Raw genomic sequence first — 13,755 nt, 5'->3', positions numbered from 1 at the left:
TAGTCCATTTTTATTGTGGCTGCTGCTATATTAATTTTCCATTTCCCCATGACATTGTACACCTGCCTCATCATACCTGACCTTTGTACTCACAGGTTGACAGTGATACCATCTGGAATGATGTCCATTCTTCAAATGCCGCTCGTTGGGCTGCTGGTAGCGTGATAGACTTGTCGTTTAAAGTTGTCACCCAGGAGTTGAAGGTACATAATATGGAGTTTACACCTGAGAGTAATCCTAACTCGAATAACATGATATTATATTGTGTTTCTAAGTGTAATACATTATGGATGGAAGTTAAAGATCAACCCACCTCTTCACTAACCACATATAAAGGCATACAGGTTTTTGACACCTCGATATCTTCTGTCTGTTGCTGCTTTCCCGAGTAATTATCATTTTAATTCACATGTAAGTTAAATGTTAAGTGCTCTGGGTGTGACTGAGCACTTAAAGAGTCTCTGTCTCCTGAAGTTGTTTCTCCACCCAGCGCTAGCCGCTTTAGCCTGATTAATAGCTTACTGTCTGAGTATCACATACACAGAAAGCTACAAATGAAGCTAAAGTGGCTGGTGTCAGGCAGGGAAACAACCTCAGGAGGCAGAGGCCTCTTAGGTGCTCTGTCACGCCCAGAGCATTTAATGTCTCATTTGCATATTTAAAAAAATGCTAGTCACTCAGGAATGCAGCAACAGACAGAAGATATAAAGGCGTCAAAGGATTCACATTTCAAAGACCTGCATGCCCATGTATGCAGTTTGGGTGGTTAATCTTATTGACAGATTGACTTAAAAAAGCCTTATATTTGAATTTTAAGCACTTTTTTAAATTGTATAATCATGCCTTCAGACTTTTTTGCTCTCCTCCACCATCTGCTTGGATGATCTCTAAAATAATAGATCTTAAGGTCTGTTTTATAAGCGCAAGTAAAAGTTATTCAGTCCTAAAGCTAAAGTAATAAAGGGAATCCCGCAGTCAGCTCATCAGACTTTCTCTTCGGTTACAGAACGGATTTGCCTTGGTGAGGCCCCCAGGACATCATGCGGATCCTTCCAGCGCCATGTATGAACATGCTTTATTTACACTCTGCTAACACCACTGAGACGTTATGTCTTCAGGACTATGTCTGAGGTGTTTCTCTTATGGCCTCTTCATAACTGAATGTCTATGTGTCCTGACACTGGCTTTATTGTCTCTCCAGGGGGTTCTGCTTCTTTAATTCTGTAGCCATTGCAGCTAAGCAACTGCAGCAAAGACTAGATGTAAGGAAGATTCTTATAGTGGACTGGGTGAGTACTGCAGTATCGCACATGTCATAAAGCTTCCCAAAGTTTTTACTATTGACGTTTATCAATGAAGTAACAGAACATCCATATGGGTCAGGTCTGCTGCAGATTTTACACAGCAAAAATCCTGCAGGAAATTCACCAAAAGGTTCTGATTTTGTTGTGAGATTGCTGCGGGTTTCCCGCACTATTACTACACTATTCGATGAGTATTTGGTGCATTTTTGATGCTGTATAAAAAAATGCTGCACATTAGGGTAGGCGCACACTTTTAGTATTTGCAGCAAATTTTTCTGCACCAAAAACCAGAGTGTTGGCAGTAAAAAATCATGGACATGGGAACAGCCATATTCACTATTATAGGTACAAGTGCTATCCACAGATAGCATTTGTATGCAAATTATGGACATGTGAATGAGCCCTTAGTCAGACGTGGAAGATTTTTTTTAGCAGTAAAGTGCACATAATTTTTGTGCAAAAATTATCACCAGTGTTTGTTGAAATCTCATCTATATACCGAGCATTTTATTGCACAGCGGATTCCTTGCATGCAATTCTGCAAGTAAAATCCACAGGAAAACACACGCGTGAACATACCCTTAATATACACAGCATCGGTCAGCTGTTGGGTTATCCACATGTCCAGGTATTTTTGCAGACCGTATTGTCCACGCAAAATCTTGAAGACATGTTAAATATTAATCTGAGTGACTAAAATCGGCAGTGCAAATCTATGAGTCAGTGAAAAATTCGGGCTGCCTGCTAGATAGTGGAAGGTAAAGAGACTTCTTTATTTGTCATCCAAGAAAAAATGTTGAAATCCGGACCAAACTTGGATGACACGCTGCTCAAACTTGAAGAAACTCTGATAAAAAAAAAATCACTGATGAAACTAAGACCGTTTGTCGCGTGCATGAAAAAAATGGACATCTTAATGAGCCCTGACTCAAACTTATATTTTAGTAAACTGTGAGTTGGGTTTGGCAGAGGCTATGGAATTGAGGTACCACTGTGTTACTTGTGGCGTCACTTAGGAGGTGATTTGTGGTTGCTTACAGTTGTGGTAAGGTTTAATTATCCTCTTAGACTGCAGTGAGTAGTGGATAATGGTATCATGTGTGGTGACATGGCAGGAGACCTGTTTCTTTAATCTAGTGTTGTGGCTTTTTCTGAAGCTCTTTTAGTTGCAAGACTTCTTGGTGTGTCTCACGTCTCAGGAACTCATCCGTGTTACCCTCCTTATCCTCCTCACTGCATTGTATGTGGCAGTAAGACAACTGGCTGCAACTCTGTCTGCAGTGTGACAAAATATTACTTGGCTCTGCCCCATGTCCAAAATTACATGGTACAGATTCTTGGAGTTCAATACAAGAGTACTTCACAAAGAATTACACTCACAATTAAAAAAAAAATAGATTATACAATACAGTCTAACCATTCATATACCTCTGTATCTTCTTGTTGTATTGGTAACATGGTAAATGTATTCTTAACAATACATATAAGCTTGGTCATGTTCCATTGAAAACCTGCACATGTTTGATGGAATGAAGGCTCAGCTTCTTGTGTTGACGGATGTAATAAGGGCTAGAAACCGTCTGAGGGCTCTTTCACACATCAGTATCTCCAGTACGAGTGGTGACAGTTTCCACACGTACTGGAGATGAATGGGTCTGTGCACATCTCACTGAGCGCAGCTCCGGCTAATTCTCCCCGACTCCTCAGCAGCAGCGGTCTCATGGATTACAGCGTGGGACACCTAGGAGAGGTGAGTACATGGATTTTATTATTTTATTCTTATTCTTACAGGTGGGGACACTGCGGGAGCAGGCACTACTACCCTCAACACTGTCCCTGCTGGTGCTGATGGCAGCGCCAGCAGGGAAACATGATGTGGGCAGTGTTCAGCACCCAGCACTTGGGAACAGCGCTAACTGTAGCACTGATTCCCAGGCGCCGGTACGTGTGCTCCTGATGTGGCACACGGTTGCCACACGTGTGACACACTCGGACACACGGAACATGGATATCTCTGATACTGGGTTTTCCAGTACCGGAGATATACAGACGTGTGAAACCAGCCTTATCAACACCAGGTCAGATTATCAATGCACTAGTAGGATGCAGCAGACCCCCATGATAAAAGCTTGCATAGGACGCCAGTCATACGGGTACGTTTAGTGCACAGTGTCTGGCTTACAGCCTGTTGATGACGCCCATACTATTAGATCAGGCGGGCTGCCCAGCACTATATAACACTAAAGGGCCTGGTTGCATCCCGCATAAAAATGGAAATATGTACAATAAAAAGATGAAAAATAATGTATAAAATAAATACATTACATGAGGTATTGGTTGATATTTTGGCCAAGATACACAAGCTTGCAGCCCACGCCAAGGGTCCTCATACTTGCGAGTCCTAGCACTAAAATTAAATTAGGCTTCATCTATAGGCTGTAAGCTAGACACTGTGCATCCCACGAACCGGTGTGACTGGTGTCCTATCTGTGTGCATGTATAATACTACACAGCCACCCCCTCCATGAATTGGTAGGTTAGTGAGTGGCTGTCTGCATCAGTATTTTTCACCTGTGCTGCCCCCACCTTTATCATGGGGGTCTGCTGCATCCTGCTAGTGCATTGGTAATCTGACCTGGTGTTGGTAAGGCTGTTTCCTTTTCTCTGTGAGCCGTATGTAATATGGTCTGAACTAATATGTTGTGCTTCCATATATATATTGTATCATCGGTAATGTCATAATTTCTGTTTCTAGAATATGATTATTCTCACAATGTAAAGAACATATATTTATTCAAGAAATCTATTGTGACATCTCGTTTATTTTGTTTCCAATTTGGCTTAAATTTCCATCATTTTTTGGTCAGATGTATTAGACCAATTTATATCTGCTGTATTTTGGTTCCTATTTGCCACAACTATCAATGGTTTGTGGAACTGCTGTAGTATTTTAATTACTTTCATGGTTTTTGAGTAACTCAATCTCCATTTTCTCTTGTTGATTAGGATGTGCACCATGGCAATGGAACTCAACGAGTTTTTTACCGAGACCCCAACGTTTTGTACATCTCCCTCCATCGACACGATGATGGCAACTTCTTTCCTGGGAGCGGAGCTGCTGACGAGGTGATCAGAGTCTCAATAATGACACAAGTCTGTCAGTGGTTTCTAATCCGTAGCATTACTCCACTTCCTGCTGGTTAACCGCTTGTCACAAGGCAGACAGGGGCTTTGGCTTACCCAATCTTTTCAGCCCTTAATAGTAAGACTCCACTTCATGGTATTCCAAGCCATGCACTTTCTTACTATAATCGTAGACAGATGACATAGTTAGAAGGCTAGGATTGACATCGCCGATCACGTGCTGCCTCTACTACTGAAGGGACTCTTGGGGATGAAGGGCTGAGAGGATTTTGCATTGTAAACAGTTTATCATCATCACTTTGATATTTTGAGGAACAAAGGATTTTGCAAAAAAACGGGGAGGAAAGATGCAGAACAGATGGGAAATATACGTTCCTGCCCAAAATAACTCCTTTGAAAACAATGTTATAAAAGTGATAGACAGAATGCTTGCTTTTCATCATTTGAAGCTTTGCAAGAGAAAAAAAAACTTTTATCTCCTGAACTGTTAACCTTTTAGCTCCACAAGGAGCCTGGAGCTTCACATTGCCAGTCAGACTCATTTTATCTTGAGAAACTCCCGTCCACTCCTGTGTTATTTTTGGGTGGTTGTCTTATCAACCTAGATGTTATTTTGACATGTTCCTGACCAAGCAGCTGATCAAGGGTGTTTGGCTCGAAATAACCAGTTCGGATTCTGGATTCTGGTTTTCACTTTCACACGTTCTCCATCATCTGTCAGTGTAAATATGAAATATTGTTAGACATGCCAACTGGATATATTGTTTTTTATTTTCCAAAATATAGGAATTAGTGTTCCCATGATATTACAGTGATTGATTTTAGCCTCTATTCTGCTTTGCCATATTTGTATCCAATCATATGCAGATGTGATGATGTTCTTATAAGACAAGATGTGGTCTACTGGTTAGGATTCGGCATGACAAGGGTGGGTTCATGCCAAAGCTCTGAATGTTTTAGAAAACAAGTAGAAGAGATCTGTGGCTTTCAACCTTTGTCTCGCCAGCTGAAACAGCTGAAAAGCCACAATCTGGAGACCACTTTGGTAGACAACAGCCTTTAATACACAAAAATGATGACATAAAATGTATCTAAGGTTTTGGGCAGAGCATACAATGGAAAGTGTCTGTCTATATAGGTAGTAGAGGTGCACAAGAGCCATCAGTATTGCTTATCTGAGGGAAAAATATGAAGAAAGGGAAAATGTTGCAGTTTTTCATGAATTTGCCAACTTGCAAAGTTATCTAAAGGTGTCTAAAGGCTGCGGTTAAAGCTACTGTAGATTTTGGTGAGACCAGCCAACCATCTTATGTGTATGGGGGCCTACTAGTTCTCCCTTGACATCATCTATTCGAATTCAGACACCCAATTCTTTTAATCTCTTGGGGGACAAGTCACTGCTAGAGCTAGTTGGCAGCAGCTTTATCCTCTCTCTCCACAGAAAACACGATATGGGTTAATGGGAGAGATAGTTGTCAGCCAAGCAAGCATTGCATGGACATCCTATAGGGAATCTGTCACCAGGTTTTTGCTATCCCATTAGAAAACAGCTTGATGTAGAGACCGAGACCTTGAATCCAGTGATGTGTCACTTACTGGGCTGTGTGTTGTATTTTTGTTATAAAATCATAGTTTTATATGAGGCATATCTACCAGTTCTCTGAATGCTGAGCTCTGTATAACCCCACCCACAACCACTGATTTTCAGCTTTTGTGTACAATGTGCATAGGCAGTAAGCTGCCAATCAGTGGTGGGGGATGGGATTATATGGAGCTCATGTGTATGGAGGACTACATGGCAGCAGGTGTACTATTCCTCTGGTGATAACCTCCTATTAATAAAACAGTGATTTTACCAAAACTACAGCAAGCAGCCCGATACGCAACACACTGTTGGAATTGAGGTATCAGTCTTTACATTATAAAGCTTTTGGCTGACCCATGCTCTTCACGAGGACTTCATAATCATTAGATTTGTGGTGGATTCTGCTAAAACTTGAAGGAACATCCAGTAATGATCAAATGACTCTGACCAGTATTGTATTAGAAGATGTGTTGGCACCACTATAGTATAGTATCTACCCCCTGTAGATTTTGGAATGGAAAACATTTTACAGATAGTTTCAACAGCTGTTATGCGTGACCAAACCTCACCTGGATCCGTTCACCTCAACCCTTCCATCATGACCCCAGAAGAACACTCTGCTCAAAGCATTCTTCTTGTTCTACTTAAGTGCACATTAACATGAACTTACATGTAATCTTAATCGCAGGTTGGTGCCAACAGTGGAGAGGGCTTCAATGTGAATGTTGCCTGGGCAGGAGGTTTGGATCCCCCTATGGGTGATGCAGAGTATCTTGCCGCCTTCAGGTGAGTCTCCAAATGTATTCCTCGCCGATTCCCTTTTCCTTGCCTTTCCCTCTTTTTCTAGGTTTCCTTCCTCATCTACTCTGCTCCCACTTTTCACTCCTTTTCGTTTCTGTCTTTTCTGACCTTGTAGTGCATTTTAGTGCTGGTGGAATATGCCGGATGAGGAGAGCTGGGGACTGAAGCCCTCTGGGTGTCCACAGTACAGGTATTATTTGGGCAATATCAGTGCAGCCCTCTCCCAATTAGACATTTGTATACTTATCTATACACCTAACAGGTGCAACCAACACGAGTTGCTGTGGACTGACTTACCCAACACATTGTGCACTATTAGAATGACAGGTGTGCCATATACACAGCCGTTCTCCAATACCCCATATGAAGTGAACTAAGTTTATTAAGCCATATGGCTATTATTCAGGGACTTTGTCTGCATGGTCATACTAATAAAAGTTTTACACTGCTTGGAGTGCTCTGAAATTAACTTATGTGCTCAGAGAGTGGCATGCAGTCCAATGCCAGGTAATGTTGAGCAATGCCCGTCCTCACTACCAGCACCGGTCCACCCTGACGTCTCTCTGTTTTCTGCTAAGAAATTGTTTCTGGTTTCTTTCTCAGTTCGCTCTTTCCTTTTCCTTGTGATGATGTGTTCTGGAGTGGGTACGGTATCATGCCAATGTCCCCTCTTTGATATTTCAGTTAATAGAATTGACCACCTTCTGGTTAATTGATGCTGTCCTGCAGCAACTCCAATCTGTTCATATCTTCTGTGCTTCTGGAATAAAGCTGATGTGTTTTCTTTTCTGTGGAGATACGGGTCATCATCTGGAAGTCTGTGAATGCAATAAAATCAAACTTTACTTGTCCAAACTAATATCTGCCACTATGAATTAACACATGTGGAATTATATACTTAACAAAAAAGTGTGAAACAACTGAAAAAATGTCTTATATTCTAGGTTCTTCAAAGTAGCCACCTTTTGCTTTCATGACTGCTTTGCACACTCTTGGCATTCTCTTGATGAGCTTCAAGAGGTAATCACCGGAAATGGTTTTCACTTCACAGGTGTGCCCTGTCAGGTTTAATAAGTGGGATTTCTTGCCTTATAAATGGGGTTGGGACCATCAGTTGTGTTGTACAGAAGTCAGGTGGCTACACAGCTGATAGTCCTACTGAATAGACTGCTAGAATTTGTATTATGGCAAGAAAAAAGCAGCTAAGTAAAGAAAAACGAGTGGCCATCATTACTTTAAGAAATGAAGGTCAGTCAGTCTGAAAAATTGGGCAAACTTTGAAAGTGTCCCCAAGTGCAGTTGCAAAAGCCATCAAGCGCTACAGAGAAACTGGCTCACATGAGAACCACCCCAGGAAAGGAAGACCAAGAGTCACCTCTGATTCTGAGGATAAGTTTATCCGAGTCACCAGCCTCAGAAATCACAGGTTAACAGCAGCTCAGATTAGAGACCAGGTCAATGCCACACAGAGTTCTAGCAGCAGACACATCTCTTCAACAACTGTTAAGAGGAGACTTTGTGCAGCAGGTCTTCATGGTAAAATAGCTGCTAGGAAACAACTGCTAAGGACAGGCAACAAGCAGAAGAGACAAGTTTGGGCTAAAGAACACAAGGAATGGACATTAGACCAGTGGAAATCTGTGCTTTGGTCTGATGAGTCCAAATTTGAGATCTTTGGTTCCAACCACCGTGTCTTTGTGCGACGCAGAAAAGGTGAACGGATGGACTATACATGCCTGGTTCCCACCGTGAAGCATGGAGGAGGAGGTGTGATGGTGTGGGGGTGCTTTGCTGGTGACACTGTTGGGGATTTATTCAAAATTGAAGGCATACTGAACCAGCATGGCTACCACAGCATCTTGCAGCGGCATGCTATTCCATCTGGTTTGCATTTAGTTGGACCATCATTTATTTTTCAACAGGACAATGACCCCAAACACACCTCCATGCTGTGTAAGGGCTATTTGACCAAGAGGGAGAGTGATGGGGTGCTACGCCAGATGACCTGGTCTCCACAGTCACCAGACCTGAACCCAATCGAGATGGTTTGGGGTGAGCTGGACCGCAGAGTGAAGGCAAAAGGGCCAACAAGTGCTAAGCATCTCTGGGAACTCATTCAAGATTGTTGGAAGACCATTTCCGGTGACTACCTCTTGAAGCTCATCAAGAGAATGCCAAGAGTGTGCAAAGTAGTCATCAAAGCAAAAGGTGGCTACTTTGAAGAACCTAGAATATAAGACGTATTTTCAGTTGTTTCACACTTTTTTGTTAAGTATATAATTCCACATGTGTTAATACATAGTTTTGATGCCTTCAGTGTGAATGTACAATTTTCATAGTCATGAAAATACAAGAAAATCTTTAAATGAGAAGGTGTGTCCAAACTTTTGGTCTGTACTGTAGTTTAGATGATAGATTCAACTATTTGATTTCTGCATAAAAAAAAACATTTCAAGTGCATAAACTGGTCCCCAATCCATGTTTGCAGCTGCAAAGTGGCCACCAACAATCAATCACCTCTCGTATCGGCTTCAATTAAGCCTCATTTAGGCATTCATTTTAGTCGTACATGTTCTGTCCACGAAGGATCCTAAATAGGGCTATGAGCCAAAGTACACATATTTGGGTATGACTATAAGATAAAGTCCATAGTGTATCTCTATTAAACAAGAATCAAAGAGGTTCAGCAAAAGGGGTGAACATGTTATATCCATGCTAGAACACGTATCCAGTATAACCTATAAGACCTGGGGGGGTTTTGTCTGCCAAATAAACAGAAATATGTCAGTTTTTGATCTGATTTACTTGTCAAACTTGCCCGTTTAGGTGAATGGGTCCACACAAAAAATAGCACTCAGATGCCATCCGTGTGTCATCCGACTGATGTTTAATTTTTACTATCTAATAGAAGTTTGGAAACTTTTTTGTATGCTAAAAAACGGATACATAGACTAAAATATGGTTGAAAATTAAGTGACAAACACTGCTCAAAATCGATCCGTTTATCTCGTACCCAAAATAAGAAAAACGAATGTATGAAAAAAGCCTAAGTGAAAGAGCACTGCTGTGTATCCCATAGACTTCAATGGGTGGAATTGGCAAACAGAGGACACAGGGAAGAGGTGAAAGACCCAGAAGTGGGACACCCACACCTACCTTACACTTATGAAATGTCTTGTGGATATGCAATAAATGTCTGGAATAAGAACACTCATTTTCAATTTGCACTGTCATTACATTTTTAATTGTTACATTATCTTACCATCATAGTGTACTTATACTATTTAGTATGATTATTTATATGCTAAAAACAAGTGCAGTCAATGCCACAAAACCAAACTCATCCACATTGTTCTGTGGTTGCAGAAGAAATCAATTAAACTCTGAGACTCAGTCGCTACGGCAAGTGGGAGCTATCCTTTATATTGTCTGGCTATCTACATTATGTGTGAAGGCAAGATGGATTCATGGATAAGGAAACTAAGATCCCTAACTTAAAGGGGTCCACTCCTTGGGAAACTCCTTCTTTAATGCTGTAGTCTCCTGTATAAAATAGTAAAAACTTACACTCACCTCCCGCATCGGTGGCTTCTTGCTCTCATATGCTCATATGATATTGAGATCCAAATTTTTTAAAACTTTCAAAAATGTTCACGTGTACCGTTTATTTTGAAGAATCAATGTGATGTATAGAACATGAGTGTATGTATAGTATTTTTGGGGGGAGTAAATACATAGACTTTGGTTATGTCCCTTATTCCTGATTGGGCTTTTCATACATTAAATTGGTTGAGGTCATTCCCATTTCAGTTACGTGTAGCCATGATACGACCATGCAATGGTATTACATCCAGTTCTGGAAGCTACTATATGTTTCTCAGTATTACAAGTCAGTTTCACAGTTATGTGTGGTTGGTAATAAAAACCATCTACCACAACGCATTGGTATCTATATACAGAGGTTTTTGCGCATTAATTATATGAAATAATGGTAAGCAGTACAAAAACCTTTTGGAATAGACCTGGAGTATGCCCATGGCTTGGCATTGCGATGCAAAATTAGCACAATTAGAGTCTAGAAGTGAACGAGTTAAAGTGGAATTTTCGCTGTGACTTCAGCAGTGCCTTAATTCTCTTCCACGTTACGAGTTTGTTTCTTCCTGCCCACCAACCCCCTTCCCTTGTTTCTACATCTGGATCAGTTTTACTTGAAAGGGATTCTATAAATAGGTTTTCTGCACAAAGAAAGCATGATTCCGCTCACGGCTTCGCTCACAATCCTTATTTCCTCATTGCCAGGTTTTATGGCGCATTGCTTCTTGTGAGATTGTCAGCTCTCTGGGATAGCTAATTAGACAACGAACAGGTTCCTTCAAGTATTGTTGTGGCATATAATAGGACAATCATGGAATCAGATCTGTGCTTCCATATTCTCAGACCGGTCTTCATATGTAGTCTTAGTCTTGGAAGCACCTGTGCACTAGATACGGTGGAGGCTACCACTTTGTAGGCCTAACCAATATTCATGAACCTTTAGGGCATGTAGCCACCAATCGGGTCTCGCATAACATTCTCCAGATTCATTTTTGTTTCTGATCCAATATGCTGAGAATAGCGTATAACAGAACACATTACTAATGTCCGGTTGCGTTAGTGATACCACTGCTTTATAACACACCAACTACCCATTCATTTTCCTGACACTAATATTTTTTTCCGATTGTCCTTTACTGGAAGTCTCTGTTCTCTCGGGAAACCCTTTGAGGGCCTCAAAACTATTTTTTTCATGTGTATCATCGTAGAAATTTGAAGAATGTGACAATTTTACATGTGGTGAGGCACACATTAGGTTGAGAACAAGGACCAAGTCTCGACTCCAAAGCTAGCAAAGACTTTTTCTTCAAATTCCTAATGGTACTAAAATATATAAAAGAATATAATACATTAGAATGGCAGAAAATAATATCCCGAAAATAATATTATAGAGCCATAATTCCTACATTGCATGGGCTTACTAAATTATCTTGTTAATGTTGGTCTTCAGATGGAAATGACTCTGTAAAAGGGTTGTCCACTACCGGACAACCGCAGCTTAATCAAAATAGTGCATACTCACCTCTGGCAGCGGTAATGCTCCAGTGATGTCGGCCACTATTCCTGGCATTAGCGTAACATTGTGTACCGGCTGTGGCCATTGAGTGGTGACTCTTCATCTGCTCTGACTAAATAATGATGAGCTGCAGCTGAGGAGCGTCTGTTCATTGCAGCTGATGGACATCCACTCTTAGGGAATATTGATGAGCTGCAGGTGACAAGTGGCCGCTCATTGCTTCTGACCAACATCTGCTCTGACAGAATATTGATGAGCTGCAGCTGATGAGCGTCTGCTCATTGCAACTGATGGACATCAGCTCTTACGGAATGTTGATGCAGTTGATAAGCGGTTGTTTATTCGCTGCGGCCTGCACTTGACATAACTATGGCACATCACTTCCGGGAACAGCGGCACTGACATCGCTGCAAGAGGTGAGTATACACTGTTTTCATTTTGGACCTAAATTGATTAAGCTGGGACTGTCTGGTAGTGGACAACCCCTTTAAATGAATTAGATCAAACCTGGGAAGTGGGTGCAGTAGTTAGCCATGCTGTCCACAGATCTGTCTACAGGTAGAGAGTATAGACCCTCCCAGACAAGCTCTCTTGGTGTCTGAAGCATGGGTTTTGGAGTGTGCACCACCAGTCTTGTTCCTTGACTTTCTGTATGATACGCAAGTGTCAGAAAGGACAATCTTTAATTTGCTCGCCCCATTTCTTACCCTTTCCACAACAGTCTCTAGTGTTTTTGTTAATGGATACTGTATTTAAGATGGGCATAGACAGTAGATGGGCCTATCTAGATAATTTTTGTTGGATTTGCTGATGATCACACCGTAGATAACGCATCCTGTAGATCAGACCAAAATGATATGGCTCTATTAATATAGAATCATAGAATGTTATAGTTGGAAGGGACCTCCAGGGTCATCGTTTCCATCGCCCTGCTCAATACAGGATTCACTAAACCATCTCAGACAGATGTGTGTCCAGCTTCTGTTTGAAGACTTCCATTGAAGGAGAGAACTCACCACCTCTCGTGGTCGCCTGTTCCACTCATTGATCACCCTCACTGTCAAAAAGTTTTTTCTGATATCTAATCTGTATCTTCACCCATTCAGTTTCTTCCATTGCTTCTCGTGTTTCCATGTGCAAATGAGAATAAGGATGATCCCTCTACACTGTGACATCCCCTCAGATATTTGTAGAAAGCTATTAAGTCTCCTTTTAGCCTTTTTTTTTGCAAGCTAAACATTCCCAGATTCTGTAACCGTTCCTCATATGACATACTGTACAGTACGCTCACCATCCTGGTAGCTCTTCTCTAAACTTGCTACAGTTTCTCGATGTTTGTTTTTAAAATGTGGTGCCCAGAACTGGACACAGTATTCCAGATGAGGTGTGACCAAGGAGGAATACAGGGGAATAATTACTTCATGGGACCTAGACTGTGCTTCTCTTAATACATCCCAGAACTATGTTTGCCTTTTTTGCTGCTGTATCACACTGTTGACTCATGTGCACTCTGTGATCTATTAGTATACCTAAATCTTTTTCAGACGTGCTGTTGCTTAGTTCTATTGCTCCTATTCTGTAGATGTAATTTGCATTTTTCTTGCCTAGATGGAGAATCTTGCATTTCTCCCTGCTAAATGCCATTCTATTTGTCACTATTAGTTTACTTTGGGAACTTCTGTTCCAATACCCTTGAAGGGCATTTTCAGTTAATAGAGAGAAGCCCTTCAGTGAAGAGTAAGCACATTTCTCTCTCTCTGGAGGGCCCAACAGATTTGTTCATTACCCAGACAGTCCATTGATTGAAATGG

General features: G+C 41.3%; 1 protein-coding gene across 7 annotated transcripts in view; it reads left to right on the top strand.

The window, feature by feature from the left end:
• The window catches only part of HDAC7 (histone deacetylase 7), a 439,476-nt gene that overhangs the window by 410,417 nt on the left and 15,304 nt on the right, over positions 1-13,755 (top strand). For 6 of the 7 annotated variants that reach the window (XM_073663183.1, XM_073663180.1, XM_073663181.1 and 3 more), the window contains 5 exons: positions 96-203; positions 1,007-1,062; positions 1,202-1,289; positions 4,311-4,430; positions 6,722-6,819. In XM_073663183.1, the coding sequence (XP_073519284.1) occupies positions 96-203; positions 1,007-1,062; positions 1,202-1,289; positions 4,311-4,430; positions 6,722-6,819 (470 nt within the window). Of the gene's footprint in view, positions 1-95; positions 204-1,006; positions 1,063-1,201; positions 1,290-4,310; positions 4,431-6,721; positions 6,820-6,949; positions 7,005-13,755 lie in introns of those variants that run through there. The other variant, XM_073663185.1, reaches the window with a different exon arrangement.

This window comes from Phyllobates terribilis, unplaced genomic scaffold (genome assembly GCF_046119375.1).
Source record: "Phyllobates terribilis strain yellow unplaced genomic scaffold, ASM4611937v1 Scaffold_2__4_contigs__length_985480577, whole genome shotgun sequence".
Lineage (NCBI taxonomy): Eukaryota > Metazoa > Chordata > Amphibia > Anura > Dendrobatidae > Phyllobates > Phyllobates terribilis.
Note: the sequence above shows the minus strand (reverse complement) of the source record. Positions and strands in the feature narration are given on the sequence as shown.